Genomic DNA, 17,967 nt, shown 5'->3' with positions numbered 1-17,967 from the left:
GATGGTATAAAACACGCCTCATTGCAGTTTTCATCCCCTCGCAGCTCACTTACAAAGGAGAGTGAGAGAAGAGAGAGAGAGTTGAGAGAGAGTTTGAGGTCTGTAAAAATGGTGTCGTTGAAGCTTCAGAAGCGACTCGCAGCTGACACCCTCAAGTGTGGTCGCGGCAAGGTCTGGCTTGATCCTAATGAAACCAATGAAATCTCCATGGCCAATTCTCGTAAGTTTCTATCTCATTTCATTTCTATTCCATTTTATTGCATCTCACGTTTCTTTAGATTTTGAGATTGTGGCTGTTCTGATACCCATCCGTCTCGGTCATTTGTTTACTTTTTTTTTTTTAATTGTTTGAGAGGGTATATTAATATGGAGAAGTTAGTAATACCTGTGTGCGGTTTAGTAGTTGTGATTCTGTATCTGATTTGTAGGATTATATTTTACTCAAGAATTACTCCCTTTGCCCTCCTAATCATTTGTTTGTCTATTTAATTCTTTGTGAGTGGTTTTAATCAAAGTTAAACAAATGATTGAGACTGAGGGAGTATACATTTTTGTTGGTCGTAGAGGTGTCCGATTCACTTGGTAATGTTGTGGTTTTTCTGGTATTGAGTTATAGAGAGTTGATTGAGTTTGGAAATGAGTGAATAGTGAGTGATACATGTTTGATTGTGGTGTGTAGGCCAAAATATTAGAAAGCTTGTTAAGGATGGTTTCATTATCAGAAAGCCTACCAAGATTCATTCCAGGTCACGTGCTCGCCGCATGAAGGAGGCCAAGAGGAAGGGTCGTCACTCTGGATACGGTACATTTTACTGCTTCATTCTACATGCCTTTTACATTTTCATATACCCGCCCTAGTCCTCTCTAATCTGTCTCACATCAAACATGCAACTTCTCTGAATCTTGAATTGAATTAAGAAAAACAGATGGATTACTATTTTAGCATGTTTTCTGTTGTGAATGGTGATCTCCGTTCGATGTGCGTTATTAGTCTCCGAAATTTACATGCTGTAGGTTTAGCAATTAGTTGACAATTTGTAGCTTTTTTTTTTTGTCATCCATCTTTAATCTGGGCTTAGTGAATAAAATCAATAAACAAAATGTAAAATTGCAAGTATTGCAAGTGCAGATAGCCATCGTCTGAACTCTTATGTTTCATAATAGACAATGACTTATTGGAAACATATACGAGTATTATGTAAACAAAATGGATCATATAGTTCTGTACTGAGAGAGTTTTTAAACAATGAAGGTAAGAGGAAGGGTACCAGGGAGGCAAGGCTGCCAACTAAGGTTTTGTGGATGAGGAGGATGAGAGTTCTCAGGAGATTGCTCCGTAAGTACCGTGAGTCTAAGAAGATTGACAAACATATGTACCACGAGATGTACATGAAGGTCAAGGGTAATGTCTTCAAGAACAAGAGAGTGTTGATGGAAAGTATTCACAAGACCAAGGCTGAGAAGGCAAGAGATAAGACTCTGTCTGATCAGTTCGAGGCTAAACGTGCTAAGAACAAGGCTAGTAGGGAAAGGAAGTTGGCTCGAAGAGAGGAGCGTTTTGCTCAGGTAAACTCTCTGCTGGATAAACACTTACTTTTTATTCCTTGTTTGATTTTATGGTTCCTGGTTAATGGGTTTGTCTTTCACATTTCAAGTCTACCAACAGAAGTATTTATGTACTGTGCTCATTTGTCTCTCAATACCTTGATTCTACAGGGACCCAACGCTGAACCTGCACAACCAGCTACAGCTGTCGCTGCACCTGCAAAGTAAGTTCACTTACTTGGTTGATATCAAATCAATCTGTGCTTTAACTTTTGAAGGGGATGATTTTTATCCTAGTTTCTGACCTGATTATGGGTTCATTGTTTCAGGAGCACCAAGAAGTCGAAGAATTGAAAACTGTTAATGAAGGTTTGACAAAGAAGCTTAGTCGGTTTTTGTGGAGCTTATTGCTTTAGCATAGTAGTACGTTTTTTTGCTGCCAGCCAATGTTATTTTGTGCTTTCGAGACAGACAGATACTTAAATGTCGAACTCATCTTTGCTATGTATTATTTTCTTTGTAACTTAACTGGTTTTCTACTGCTGTCTTCACTTTTTAGCTTGAACATTGAAATTTAATGCTGATTTTGGCCGAAGATGTCTTAACAAAATATAACGTCAAATAAAGCAAGTGTTGTCGAGGAATAATTTGGGACGATGACCAATACTTAATTGATCTGGAGGATGACCAAACTTGATTTAAGTATCCAACTTGACATTAAAAATAGTGAAAATAAATTCACAACTTCGGCCATTTTTTTTTCAGCTTTTACACATTTTCGGAATATTTGCTCCAAAGCTCCTACCAAAACCTCGTTTCAGTCAAAATAAAAGAACTTTTTGTCATTTGTATTAATTATGGATGTTCATTCCTTTTGAGTAAAAAAAATGACAATTTGGTCGCTCGATATGCCATCTCCTACCAATAGGTGAGTACGCCCAATAGGTTTATACTAGGTTTGGTGCCCGGCTTCGCCCGAGCTATCTCTATTTACCGTTAAATTTTATTTTCAATGAAATAAACTATGTTGGAGTTGTCTAACTCACACATTTACTATTTGTAATATATTTTTCTACAGCATATCTTGTAATTATGATGAAATGTAAAATTTATTTTCAAATTATGAGACACGTTCACTACCCTGCTATTAATATTATTACTTTCACGACATTCTTTCTTAATATCATTACGCTCACTACTCCCGTGGTTATTGTTTCTTTTACTATTTCCTCTATTTTTTTCTGTTAAATTCATTATTCCCGTTAATTTTATCCGACCTATATTTAAATAAATAAAATATTTCTTTGAGTCGATTGGTTATTTAATTGTTCATATTTTTTCTCATTGTTACCACTATTACTTTCACTACATTCGTAGTTACTTTCACTACTCCCACTATCATTATTATAACTGTCACTACTTTCACGTTAATACCGTTAATTTATTAATCTCGTTGCTGCTACTATTACTTTTACTACATTTAATTTAATGTATAATTTTATGATGATACTAATTAATTCCATAGGTGGGGCATGCTAATTTTAAGGAAAATCACTATATTCTTGTGTTTTCTAAATTTAATTACTTTAATTTAATGTAGTTTCCATAAATATTCTTCATCAAGGCATCTTTATATTATACTTTTAATCAAAACTATATAATATTTATATTGAGGTCCCTTAATCAGGTCCATCACACGGTGCTATCAATTTAAAACTATATAGTATAATTAATTTGTATAGATTTCTTTAATTACATTGAAGTCTCTTGGTTTCTGGAATTAATATATAGTATTGATTGCTTTAGCCTTTAGCCACTAGGGTCTGTAAAGGGTGTATATGTGCCGATTATAAAAAAGAAATGAGAAAAAAAAAGCGTGTATATTTTATTTTATTGATTTTATTGGGCTGAAAATACACGTCCAAGTGCCGCCTTGGTTGAGATTAATGTGTCTCGGTTGGGACGAGTGTTTTAGAGTTCTTTTTGAGGTTGTCCCGGTCTCGGTCAGGACATTTTCCAACTTCGTCATGTCCACTTGTACTAACAATATCTCTCTCTCTTTTTTGTCCATTTTAGACGTGTGACCTATCGTTAGACGATATGAGGATGAACTATCATCTTCAACTCGAATATCTTGTTTATAACTCAAGTTATGACTATCTAAAGTTGACCTTTTTTGGAGACGAATTTCAAACTTGTTTTGGTGAATTTTGTCTAGACCTGTTAAACAGGTCAAGCGGTTCGGGTCGAATACAGGAGGCATCATCCTCTTTTGGGAGGAGGGGGGAGATGATAACTGATAAGCAACATGAGAAGATACAAATATTATTATGATAAGCTAAATAAAGGAAGAGTATAGTATATGTTTGATGTGATTTATATATGCTAATTTATCTCTCTAATACCTCTTGTAATTTTTCTTTGTAGGATTATTCATGTTTTCCTTAGTCTATGATTTTATCTTTTACATCCATAACTATACTCACAAGTATTCCTTGATCTTGTGGAACCTTGTTAATGATTGTACTCACTATCCGTCCGTAAAGACAGGAAAAAGAGAGACATGAAAAGATATGTGAATAATAAGCTAAATAGAGGAATGATGTATAATAAATAAGCTAAATAAAGTAATCGTGTGTGTGTATGACGTGATTAGTATATGTCGGTAGCTGAGGCAATTCGCCTTATTATAAATAGAAAAGCTTGATACTCATTAATAAGGCGAATTGCCTCAGCTTGCAAACAATGGTGTTTCTCGAAACACCCTGTACGATAAAGATATCACTTAAAATGGAAAGTAAATGCATGCTATTAAATTAAACACGTCTACTGTATTCATAACAATGCCATAAACCCTGAAGGAACTTCAGTAGCATTCAGGTTACAGGAGGTTGAACCATACTTGGCTTTAAGCTTCCTATAACAAATCCGGAACGACAGAGATCATGTAGATGGCAAAAGTTGACCTCAGATCATGCTAAAAGTCTAAAACTCATCATCAATCAAGAAATGTGAAAACTTCGCAATGTCTTTTAAGCGTTTGACTCTGCATTTACTCGAGTTGTTCACCCACAATTGCCTTCTGCGAAAGATCCGGGTCATTTTGGTCTTTTCCAATGCTTGGCCGTCTACCGCTTTTCCAAAGCTTGACGATGAATGCAACTGTTGTACCTTTGTCTAAGCCTTCGCTCTCAACCCAGATATCGCCTTCCATGATATTGACCAACCTAAATCAATAGTTAATGAGTTAAGGATCAATGAGAAGGTACAAATATAGATTCAATGTCAGGAAAGAAAAGACTTATTATCATACCGTTTACAAATTGGAAGCCCGAGACAGCTACTGGGAAACTGGTCTGGAGCATGTTGGCGATTTATGAAACGGTTAAAAATTTCCGGGATTTCATCCGGGTCAACCCCACAACCTGAATCCTCAATCTGCGGCTCAGATAAGGTAACAACATTGTCATCCCCAAAAAACAGCTAGTTACTAAAAAACCGAACACATTCTTACAAAAGACCATCTCAATGTGAAACAGAACCTAATGACTCGAATAAATGAGAAATATCATATCTTGAGAATTTCGATTGATCTCACATTGAGACAGACTCGGACTAGACATACTGATAATTAATCAAACAGGTGTAGGTTCCTCAGAAGAAAAGTCTACCTGAACTCTTAGATAAAAATGGTTTTTACTTGGCACCATATAGAATTTACGAGGCCGCCAAGCTCTATAGGATCTCGGTTCGACTACAGATGCTATAACTGAGATACCGCCCTCTTTAGTAAATTTCACAGCATTGGCCAAAATGTTCTGAATAATACGCATTAAGCGTTCCTGATCACCCGCTGCATTGGCTGGCAAATTCGGATCTAAAGTAAGTGATAACAAGAGCTTTTTAACTGTCGCTATTGGCTTCATCATATCAACAACCTGCACTCAAAAAATATTAAGTGTATTCAGTGGTTGTTTAGTTGCCCGCGAAAAAGACGCAAGTTAAATACACTTTATGGTGATTACTAAATGAAAGGCTGTTTGGTCTTTGGTCGACATTAAACACAAGAATCGTAAATTTCTAATTTAGGGAGTTTCTTACGAAGCCACCTAGGTACATTAGAATACTGCGAAGTTTTAAATCGTTTGTTCAATAGTTCAACCAAAACAATTTTTGTCTATTCATGTGAAGTACAGAATCATGGAAGCATCACCGATTCCTTCTATGAAGCAAACCATCACTCAAAGTAGATAGTCGGCTACGGAAACCCTGTAAAGCTATAATGCATAGTTCACGATCAATACCTGATTGATGGTGGCAGAAAGGTCAAAATTCCTGCGTCTGAGCACTAGACTACCATCCTCGACTTGTCTAAGATCCCTCACATTTTCCATCAGTAAATCCATAGAGGTGCCACTCTTTAGTACAGTCTCTACCATCATCCTTTGCTCAGGTGTTGATGTAGTTTCTGATAAGAAAGTTGACAATAACGGGATAATATCCTGGACCATCAACATTTGATTGAATATCCCGTCCCGCAAAACAATGGAATCACGGAAAGCCATCTCCATATCTCTTGCAGCTAATGCTAGTGAAGAGTTTTGCATCCTAAGGTGGTCATGAGTAATAGCTGATTCCTCGAACGTCGAAGCATGAGCAAGGGAAACAGAAACCTGTACTTGAGGAACATGCTCATAATCAAATAAATGTTCTTGATCAGGAAAATAGAGCGCTCAGAAGAAAGACAAACAAATGATACAAAGTGCCGAAGTAATATAGGGCAGCAAATATGAGCTTTCTTCCAAAGAAATAATTATCAGATGGGTCACCAGGAGGTCGTTCGCTAAAATTGTTAAATATGCTCATGTTTTGAAATCTTGCTTTAGCAAAAATATCCAGGAATTTCTTCAATTATTGGGTAACTAGCTGTGAGGTGAACTGTTAACCTCAGATAGGGTGACAGAATTGAGGAACACTCTTCCCTCAGGTTCCAAAAGATCCTATTAACATTTACGAAAACTATGCACTCTTCGTTGCCAAATAAACAAAACCCATGGGCCTTCTGGCAGGACCAATTTAATCAACCACATTAAGTGGTAAACTACTTTAGGAAGATCATTTAGGAAAGCATAAGCTCAACATAGTTTTTAAATGGGAAATCAGGTTATCACAAGTTGGCAAAGGTACAGCAGGCAGACAGCTAGTTTTAGAGGAATGTTGAGTACAATTCTGCCAGACTTCTGAAGTTCACAGTCGCTACTAGAGTACTAGGATACAAAAAACATTTAAAGCATGCATTAGGGAGAGGGAGGGAGGAGGGCGGAGGAGGAGGAGGGAGAGAGAGTCAATAATCAGAACCTGTTCTGCTAAGGCTTCCAAAAGTTCCAACTCATCATCCCGAAACTTGACGATGCTGTCTGAGGGGGGAACCAAAACCAAAACCATCACGCCATACCTCATTGCTGAAGTATTAAGCCAGTCATGACGTCCACTGCGCGGGAAATGTAGAAGGGGCACTCTAATAGCCACAATATCAGGTGACATGCATCTTTCACAAATTGAAGTTGTCTTCACCAAGGGACATGTGAGCGGTATCCTCACAGGCTTAACACTGCCAAAGATTTGAGCAAGCACTGGAAGGCTCATAGACACGGTTGTACCAATAGGAACTTTGCCTTTAAAGCATTGAGAAAGGCACAGTGTGTTATTGGTCCGGGATGGGACCCACACGGCACACTCCTCCAGGTTTAGAATCTTTCCGAGTCCAACAGCGGCGGACTTGAGAATACATTGCTCATCAATGGTGCTTAAGATTTCATGAATCAGCTTATCGTACGCTTTTCTAGTGTTTAATTGCCGAAGAATAAGGTTTTGCATGGAATTCAGCTCTTCAACTTTATTCTTGAGAAAAAGCTCTCTCTTTTTCAGGCAAAAGACAAAATACAGGACTATAACTGCTAACAACGCCATTACAGTATAACAACCTTTCACAATCATTATCAGTGGAGAATCAAGATGCTGATAATACTTCCGTAAGTTTGTCATGTAGTTGACCCCACAAAAGATAGCAACTATTCCAAAGCAAACGATTTTTTTCTTGAGAGGTAATCCTGATGATAATCGCATGGAATAGATAAGGACTAGTGGGACGGCAAAATACGCCATCGCCATTACCACATCCAACACTCCGTGAAGTGCCAAAAACCGTTCATCAGCTGGCCATACATTAGTGGAGTTAGAAGAGTCCATTGCCAAAGAAAGTAGCTGTGAACCTGAGTCATTATCAAAATAGTGAATAGGGTTTCGTTAGAAGGACTCGCTGTTAGTTCAATTATAGTATAGGATGTAAATATCTAGAATAATAAAATTATGAAGAATTAAAGAAGGAACAATTGCAGAAACTTCCAAGCAAATTAAGAACTCCGTAGTTAATCACGGCGTCCTTTGTGATGCATAACTAAGAACACAAATTCTCATTGAAGACATGACATATCCGTCACAAGCTTGTGACGGATACCATTTTACCTCACAATGTACCCACTTTTTCTCTCTCTGCAACACTATTCATGTGGTCCCCTTTCTCCACTAACCCATTTTGTTACCATTTTATCTCACAAAATATCCGCCACAAATGGTAACCCGTCACAAGGGAGACCAATTGAACTAAGAATGAACGTTAAAGAAGTTCCACAACGTGACAAGGAGACCTGACAAAAGCTCATTCGGGTGGATATGGGTCGGGTCAGTTTGGATCCAACTCAGTTCAGGTGCATTTGGGTTGCGTCAAGTACTCAAGTCATTTCAGTTTGCAATAATATGTTATAATCAAATCATATAGGGGGGAGGGTCAGTTTGGGAGTAGCAAAATTCTAGTCGAATCAGGTCAGGTTGAGTCAATTTGAGTTCATGTCATATTCAAATTTCCCTACTTGCGTATGGGTCAGGTAAATTTTTGTCATGTCTAGTGTCGAACTGCTGATATATAAATATATATGGTCTTTCCTTTTTGTATCCAGCAGCTGGACAAAAGAAAAGTAATGTTTACAAAAAGAACCCCAATTCATACTCTTTTGTACAAAGAAACGTAAGGATATCATTTGCTAGTAGATTAAAAATCATTACGAGATTATCCACACGATGCAAAATTATAGTGGAGGTACTTTTAAGTATGTCAAGGAACCATAGGAAAAAGAAAAAGAAAAACAGACATCAACGGCCATCTTAAATGAGAGAGAAAGAACCATCAATTACCAGATGCAACTAGATTCTAATTAAGAGAGCTGCAAACAGAGAAAACGTAAATTTCATTTTCGTGACCGCTTATAAATTACAAGTTTAAAATCCAAAATCTAATCCACTATGATTGGATCTAAATTTTCATCTAAGTAATTAATGTAGCTTTCCCTTATTTTACCTTTATAGCTCAAAATGTAATTAGTAGACACAATAACTTCTAATTAGATTTAGAAATCTTATACTCTTCCATGCAAATTCAAGTACATAAACAAATTCAAAGTAATAATTGGAACCAAAGTGGTAATCATCAAATTGATCAGACAAGACCAGCAAGTCATTTGCAGAATTGCGGCCAGTATCACAGAAATAGGTGATGTTGTATAGCCTAAGTGGGCTGTTTTCGCCCTCCTAATGGGTAAAGGCTCCCAGTTACAATAATGCTGCTACTTAACTGAAAAGGTTACAATATGCTCAATTCCTTCACAAAACTATTAGAAGATAACAATGCAATTTGATATAGATCACACAGTTTAAAAGAGAGACAAAGAAAAGAGGAGGAAAAGAAAAGAGGAGGAAACAATCACAAGACTCATACGGTAGAACGAAAGGGGGCTACCAGGAGCAGTCCCCCCCAAACACACACACACACACACACACACCCCCCACCCCAAGCAATGAAAAACTTGAAACGTTTTAGTTACAATTTAAAAAAAAATTCTCTATTTACCTTATTCTATTTATAGTTTACCCCTTGCAAATTTTCTCCCCGTAACTACAAATCTTGGTTACGTTTTAGTTACATATGGAAAAATTATATGCCACCCCTTCAATTCAATGTGGGAATTCATACTATTAAACAATAATAAGCCACAAATATGAAGTAATTTGAGTAAATAAATGAAACAAACTTAAAAATAAAAACAATAAACTACCAATCAACCACATGGTATTAAATCCACGTCATGACCAAATTGTGAGCGTTTCATAAAGGCTTAGAAGGTTAACGCAGCCACGCGTGAGGAGTTTAAAAGGTGTTATCAGCCGCATTTATGACATGACAACCAAGAACAGGCTGAGACGACACAACTTATTCCACGAACAAGACACAAAACGAATATTTAATACTATGACCAGCAGCGCCAATCCCCAAATTCAGGGTCACCAGCACAGTATAAAGGATTAGAAAAAGATGCAGTCCATTAATTCATCTATATGAAGGACAGCCTCAGAATAAAGAAGATCACCAAGGTAACTGTCAATTATGTGTAATTAGAACGAACATAAATCCTCATTCACCAAGTTTAGACGGAATAGTATGTTTATATATTTAATAAAATTACCATAGGGAAAAAATAAAGAGAGTAGAATGAAGTTAGACTTACAAACAGGAAAATGATGCACAAAGTAATGGTAGACTCTTTGATATTACAAAGGCTTTCAGAACAAAGAGAAAATAGACAGCATTTGTACCAGTAAAGACGCAGTAAGTTTGAGATTTATACATCTGATGTTAGTAGTAGGTTCATTAAAAAAAATATCTAACATGGGCTAAGGGGGAAATCCTACCGTTGCCTTTCCGAAGTCGAAAAAACATATTAGGTAATATTTCTCAGAGAATAAAAAACAATACTAATAACCTCATATGGAACATTATCGAGTTTGAACAAACCAATTATCGCGCTAGAAAAAAAGAAAAAAAGTTGAATGAGCCCATAAAATTACTAAAAGCGCATATGTTAATTGTATATAATTACCAATGTCCTAAATGCAATCACTATATAAGGATCAAATATTCAAAGACCATTAACATTACACCGAAGACTTATCACACATGGATGACGTTCAATGCATCAACATATTTCGGAAGATAATACGAGGTATCTCATTTGATCTTATAACCTCTTCACACGAGTATTCAAAGAAAGGTATCTTATAACCTTATAGAAATTATTCGTAATTTCTTCGGCTAGAGGTAAACTCTTGGACGCAGAGCGGATTCTCGGTCCCATTTTATGTCCCGCTATATTCTCCTTGTGACACATCATTAGTTTAATAGATATTGTTATTTATTTTCTTATGTAACTGATGACGTGTCGCAAGATTAAGGCAATGAGACAGGAAATGAGACACAAAAATGGGACAAGTCTCTTGGACCCCAAATATTTAATACCAACACGACAACAATCTTATCTAGAGAAAAAAAAAGTGCGCTTCGGGTTCAAGGCTCCGTGAGGCATTGGACAAACGGCCTCGAGGCACCTTAGGTGCGTTTTGTACATAAGGCACATTGTCTCACGTGGGTACTCCTGACGTTTGACTTTTTCACATGGTAACCAATATTTTAGAATTGTGCATCTGGTACCCCTAGGTTTCAGTTTTATGCACACCATACCCTTACTTCAGATTTCCATTATAATCTCGTTCACTTAAGGCTAAAATGGCTCGCTTAATGATCTACCTACCTTAAATAAAAAATTTAATTAGCTAATTAATATTAATATGAATAACTGAAAAAAATATAGATATTAGAAATCTATTAAATAAATTCATCAAAATATTAAAAAAAAAAATTCATTATTTTAACTTTTATACTTGAATTTCTTTTGTTGGAATTTTTTTAATAAACTAAAGAAATGTATTAAGTATTTTGAAATTGTAAAACAAAATTAATTTCATTATTTTAATATTTTTAAAATTAAATTTCGAAAATTTCCCATGGTACCCCTTAATTTTGTCAGACTTCCTATGGTAGCCCTGCTTTTAAGAATCTCCCCATGGTATCCTTGAGATTCCATTTTTGTGCCCATGATACACCTTAATGTAACGGCCGTTAACGTAATGTTAAATTTTGATGACGTGGCAATAATTAAAAAATTAAAAATTAATAAGAAATAAAAATAAAAATTTGAACAATTTCCATAGTACCCCTGAGATTTGAACTTTTCCCCAAATATCCCTGTTTTTAACAAAAAAAAAATGTCGACAAAAACACGTTTGACTGGTTGTATCTCTTAGTTACGATATCAAAAAGCTGCAATTTTTTTTCCTAAGTTGATCATCTTTAGGAGATCTTTATTTTGAAAAAATAAATCGCGTTTTTTTATATCTTCGATGTTACGACTAGTCAAAGTTTATTCGTTAAAAAAACTTAGACTGACTATAACTTTCGATCAATCGTTATAAAATGAAGTTTTTTTTTTCCAAAATAATTGCCTTTCCGAGATCTATAATTTAGAAAAAAAATCGTGGCTTTATGAACTCGTGACTAGGAGATATGAGCATTTAAAGTTATTTTGGAGAAAAATAGGGGTATTTGGGGAAAACGTGCAAACCTCAAGCGTTACATAGGAATTATCTCTATTTATTATTTTTAATTTATTAATTATTGCCACGTCATCAAAATTTAATGTTTCATTAACGGCCGTTATATTAAGGGGTACCATGGGCACAAAAATGGAATCTCAAGGGTATCATAGGCAGATTCTTAAAAGGTAGGGGTACCCTGGGAAATCTGACAAAATTAAGGGGTAACCATGGAAAATTTCCGATTAAATTTTATATGAAAAGATTAAATAATAAGAATTATTTTTTAAAATATTTTATATGATAATTTTATTAGTTTTTTTTTTACTTATATAGTTATTAATTTAAATTCTAAAGTAAGTTTAAATTTTTTAAATTGAATTTAATAAAATAATTTGAGGTGTTAGTTCACTACCGTGGCGGGTCGAGATTGACAGAGGTGGCGAGTATTATTTTAGATGGAAATGTTGTTGAGGGGTCAAATTTATTCAGATATCTAGGATCTATTATTCAAAAAGATGGCGCGTTGGGCCGTGAAACATTGTCACATTCAAAAGATGAGTGTCGTGGAGATGCGTATGTTGAGGTGGATGTGCGGCCATACAAGAAAAGATCGATTAAGGAATGAGATGATTAGGGAAAAGCTAAAAGTGGCGCCAATAGAGGACAAGATGATGGAAAATCGACTAAGATGGTTTGGCCATGTGAGAAGGAGACCTATGGACGGACCAGTTAGGAAGTTAGGAGGCTGGAGACGTGGAGAACAGAAAAGGTTCCTACCGGTAGAGGGGAGACCGACATGGCTGAGAGTGATAGAGCCATAGAGCACGATATGATATTTCTTGGGCTTGAGGAGAGAATGGTGACGGAGATGGCACAATGGAGGGAAAGGATACATGTAGATTTTTAGAATTTGTTGTTATTTGACTTATTTAGGGTTTTAATTTAATTTTTAAAAAATTTATTTTTTTCTTTCCTTTATTATACCTTTTTTTACCAACAACTTTCTTATATATTTTTACTTGGTTCACTTTTAAGGTATTTCGGACCCTTTAATTTTACTTCGGTTTTCAAATCTTTATTCTCGATTTAAATTTTGTTTTTATAAAAAAAAATCCGAAAGTCGATTTTTAAAACCTAGAAGTTTACCTTGACTTTTGTATTATGTTTCACTCTCCCTTTTTCCTTTTATATTTTGTTCTCATTTTGAGGTGTGCGTTCATTCATGCATAGTTCTAAAGGACGATTCATGTCAGCCGACCCCAAATCATTTTGGGATTAAGGCTCTGATGTTGTTGTTATTGTAATAAAATAATTTAAAATAAATAAATTTAAAACATGTGAATGATAACGGTATGTTGTGCAAAATTTCAACCCTAAAGGATTCATACAAACTTATTTTATATATATATTTATGGGTTATTTAATAGTAATACTCCAAACTATTGATCGTCTTCTCATAATAATCTGAACTTTATTTTAACTCACAATAAACTATACTAGTACCTTCCTCTTCTCATAATAATCTGAGTTACCGACTACCTGTTCCGGCTAACTTACCTTCATTCTTAATGTTTTTCAAGTTAACTGACCCCTCTCTTTCTTAACAAACTACTATTCACCCTCCTTATACCACTCACTCAACCCTCTTCCCCTCAGCATATCACCACCGCCAAAACTGCTACCGTCCACCCACAATCACCACCACCACCACCACCGCCGCCCACTATCCCAACTCCTATGCACGGCCACCATAACAACACAACCCCACAACCATACTAACCATCAACGAAATGGCCACAGTATCCCCATAACCACATAACCATCTGAATCGTGGTCGATGTAACCGGAGCAAGATCAAATAGGCTTTGCACAGGTACGATGCAAAGGCAAATATACAATGAAGATCAACAAAACTCATCAAATTATTAACCTCATTTGATGTCACACCAATAAAAAATGCACCTTTTGCCTTGGCACATGTACAGTGCTAATTTAATCAATTGTCCACAGTTTCCTGACTTACTAAGCAATACAAAAACATCATTTTTTGTTAAAAATCCAATATACCGTGAAGTAGTGCATTAATTGGGGATAAAAATCCAGATTTAATTATAAAGATACTAATGTTGGTGATATTTTCTGGGCAACAAACTCTGATTTTCCAACCCCTGTGAATAAGATTGTGCCTTTTAATGATGTTGCGAGATTCTGATGCTTGTGATACATCTAAGTGTTTGAAGAATTAATTAAGGTAATTTTGTTGGGAGTTGGAGAGATTCATACGGCTTTTTTTTGTGTTAATGTTTGTTCATCATTTTGAATTTGATTTAAATTTGAGATTGATGGTGACCCATAAAGAGATGGGGCAAGTGGTGGTACTAAGGAAGCGGTTGTCCTACAATAATTAGTTCGGTGGTGAATGGTGACGGTGTTTCAGCGGCTGGCCTACAATCAATGTGGAGGCTGGTCAATATGCTAGGTGGTGGTTGTTCGGGTGGTGGTTGTGGTTTCGTGGGGGGAGGCAGTAAGGGGGAGAGACGATATTTGTTTTAGCGGGTCATCTTAACTTGATGTAGCAGGTTAAAATTAAGCTAGTGTATTTTGAGATGAGGGTATCCGAAGTTGAGTTTATTCTAGGTTAAAATATAGTTTGGTTTATTTTAGGAAGATGGGTAATAGTATGGAGTATTCATATTAAATAACCCTATATTTATTTAAACTTCCACACTTAAATTCCCTTAATTAATTTTCTCTCCAAATATTAATACGGAGTACATCATTAGCAATTTCACATCGAACATTAGGTAACGGAATTTAACGTTTTTTGGTCATGTTACACAATAACATGAAATCTCTAGGATACCACGTGAATATTCCGCTTCTTTTATTATTCTTTCCCCTTTGCCCAAGTGTGCTTTCCATTAGTAATTTACAAAGCCATAGTCCCAACACAGTAACCCTTCTTTTTAAACAAAACACATGGTAACCCTATACATTATCAATACTTATTGACGTGACCCTTTACTTTTGTTCCGTCAATTTTTCCTGTTAAGTAGACGACGTGGATAATTGTATTTTGGGATTTTCCAAAAGGTGTGATAATCATAGCTCTGTATTTAGATCAACTAATCATGTCTCCCTTTACCCCTTTTTCCTATTCTTGTGTCATTTTATTTTAAGTATACAGCAGGTTATATATGGTATCGGAGGATCATTCGAGTTGACCAATCATCTGATGTTATTATGAGATTAATCATCTGATGTTGTTCGTTCCGGCTATAAATGGCAATATGACCCACCAAGAGTGACCCTTATTGGAACAACCCGACCCAAACCCATTTGACACGGAAAGTATAACCCCAAGTTGACCAATCCGATATATCCTGAGTTCCCTACCTAGAAATGACTTGCAAAAACGTTCCAAATTATGATCCAAACTATAACCCAAACTGAGTTGAAGGACATGACCAGAAAATGACCGACTCAAAATGACCTTTACCTTGTAATCTTGTATAACCTGATAACTTTGGAGCTAAAAAGAAACCCAAACCAATCAAAATGACCTGTTTGACAAGTCTATTCTGGATTGTATACTATATACCCGCGTCACACAAACACACCAAAAGAGTGCACAAGTTAAGCTTAGTGAGGAAGTACTTGTTCAACTGAACAAAGTGCATGATGGTAATTGACGGCAAGTATCGAAACAAAATCAAGGATTTTAATCATGCCTCTTTAATTTAGTGAAGTTTTACAAAGCCTGCTATTAGTTCAAGCATCATCTTGTCTACTCTACACCTGAACTACATCAAAATCCTATTATTGTTTCGATATAGATAAATAAACAACAAACTAGCCTCGCAATACCAAATCACTCCCATTGTTTACAAAATGCACAGGCAGTACCTTCCGGGTTCCGAAAGATTGTTCCTTTATCCATTGTTTACCACAGGTAGAATTTAGAAAGAAAAACATAACAACAAGGAAGGGACTCAATGGCCGTCCTATTAAGGGTTAGCCTCAAATTGAGAAATTAGAAAGAAAAACATAACAACAAGTAATAAATTGAAAGCATCCATTAAATTCATCACAAAAAACACAAGTAAATAAGCAATTAGTAAAACAATAATAATCATAACGGTAAAAAAGCAGTCTTGAAACATAAAATCAGAAAAATACCTCATATCTGGAAGATGATAAACAAGGATGCCAAAATTGGGCAGAAGAGAGAAAAGTACGGTGGTTGGCCATGGTGGAGATTATCGCCGATGAAAATGCTACGACCGTGTAAACACAACCGTCAACCGACTCGGGTGCATCGTGTTACAAATGTCATGTAGTCTCATGTGACAAACGGGTCACTTATATCGGGTTTGAGTCAGATCAGTTAAGATCTGTCGATTTCGGGTTTGTAAGGGTTCGAGTCGAGGGCCAGCTCATTTCGAATTAACGATTATCAAGATATTAATCGATAATAATTAGTTTGCAGCAATAGACGTTTGAGTCGGGGGCCGGCTCATTTCGAATCAACGATTATCAAGATATTAATGGATAATAATTAGTTGGCAGCAATAGACATTCGAGTCAGGTTTATTCGGGTTCGGGCCAAACTCGGATCTCGGGTTCGGGAGATGGGTCGGGTTATTCGGACGGAGTCAAATTTGTCAGCTCTGGTCTACATGTGATTGATAAGTAAGAATACTTATTATAGTTAGAACAAGCAAAAAAGCGACCCAACTCTAGAAATTCGACCCGGACCATTTGAAATCAGACCGGTGGAATTCAAAATTTGGGTGATCAAAACCGTTCAAATCTCACCCGATGTAAAACCGATAAATGGTGACTAATTATGTATCATAACCCGAATCCAACCTAAACTAACGCGAACTAGATTGATGGACCAAATGAGACCGAATAAACAATTATGCTAATTGATTTCACTTAAACTAAACTAAATACATTTATAAACGTAATTGCTCTTTCATGAACGAATATTACTCTTTCGTATACTTTTTTCCATTTTACTAAAAACAACAGAAAAACTACTTTTTATCTCTCTTCTCAACCTTCTCTCTACCTCTCTTCTCAAAACTAATCAAATTAATCAGCAAATTTGGGGTTTATCAAATAATGATTCTAACTGAGTTAATTTGCATCAATTATATTAGATTAAGATTCAACTAATTTATGGTTAATGAATTTGAGAATTTTGAAAATTAGGGTTAATGAAAATTAGAAATATATGGAATGATGGTTGAGTGGTAAACTGTTAATGGAGGGTGGAAGGGGGCGGAGGTCAGAGGTCACGTCATACGTTTAGACACCTCGTTTCTACACCTTTTACCAACCACCCAGTGATGATTGAGCTGCATGTCTGATTATGCGGAGCGATTTATGACATTTCGTAAGTTCGTCGACACGTGATAGCTCAAACAGTCGAGTCAACCTCATGGTCGTCATCTACGCGCCGATACGGTCGTTTTCACAGTAATTAGAGTTCATTTGGAGTCCGGGTAAAAAACCGCTTCCATTTTCTAAACCGTCTAAAACCCGAGTCGGAATATTCTAGAATTTTTCAGAGTAATATTCCTAAATTTTATCTATTATCACGAATCTACCTTGCGGAATAAGGAAGCCTACATCTTCGCTAATTCCTAAAATCAACCGCGGAAATCTTTCTTGCTGAGGAGGAAACTGCCCAAGAGAAAACGCAGCAGGTACTGCACCTCTTAGAAAAGTCGCAGTTCATGTTGCGCCTCTTCCTGGGTTGCTTTTTCTCCAGTTTCCAGATTTTCTCCGGATTTCTTTCATATTCCTATTTTTACCATAATTCCTTCGTGTGATTAGTATAAATAGAGGCCTCCGCCTAATATTCTTCAC

At 36.1% G+C, this 17,967-nt stretch overlaps 2 protein-coding genes across 2 annotated transcripts; one reads left to right on the top strand and one right to left on the bottom strand.

Annotated features, from left to right (window-relative positions):
* LOC141603300 (large ribosomal subunit protein eL19z-like) lies at nucleotides 1-2,084 on the top strand. The gene is made up of 5 exons (XM_074422892.1): nucleotides 1-220; nucleotides 680-802; nucleotides 1,253-1,566; nucleotides 1,717-1,769; nucleotides 1,875-2,084. Exons 1-5 carry the CDS (start codon nucleotides 109-111, stop codon nucleotides 1,897-1,899), a joined length of 627 nt encoding a protein of 208 aa, XP_074278993.1. The 5' UTR covers nucleotides 1-108; the 3' UTR covers nucleotides 1,900-2,084.
* Nucleotides 2,085-4,330: 2,246 nt separating this feature from the next.
* On the bottom strand, nucleotides 4,331-16,423 carry LOC141603284 (putative ethylene response sensor 1). The gene is made up of 6 exons (XM_074422891.1): nucleotides 16,267-16,423; nucleotides 6,904-7,817; nucleotides 5,850-6,218; nucleotides 5,217-5,483; nucleotides 4,859-4,983; nucleotides 4,331-4,772 (listed from the first exon to the last, which is right to left on the bottom strand). The coding sequence occupies exons 2-6, from the start codon at nucleotides 7,792-7,794 to the stop codon at nucleotides 4,598-4,600; spliced, it is 1,827 nt and encodes a 608-aa protein (XP_074278992.1). The 5' UTR covers nucleotides 7,795-7,817; nucleotides 16,267-16,423; the 3' UTR covers nucleotides 4,331-4,597.
* Nucleotides 16,424-17,967: the final 1,544 nt, after the last annotated feature.

Source organism: Silene latifolia, chromosome 1 (genome assembly GCF_048544455.1).
Source record: "Silene latifolia isolate original U9 population chromosome 1, ASM4854445v1, whole genome shotgun sequence".
In the NCBI taxonomy this organism is placed as follows: Eukaryota; Viridiplantae; Streptophyta; class Magnoliopsida; order Caryophyllales; family Caryophyllaceae; genus Silene; species Silene latifolia.
The sequence above is the reverse complement of the archived record's forward strand: the minus strand, read 5'-3'. Positions and strand labels throughout refer to the sequence as shown.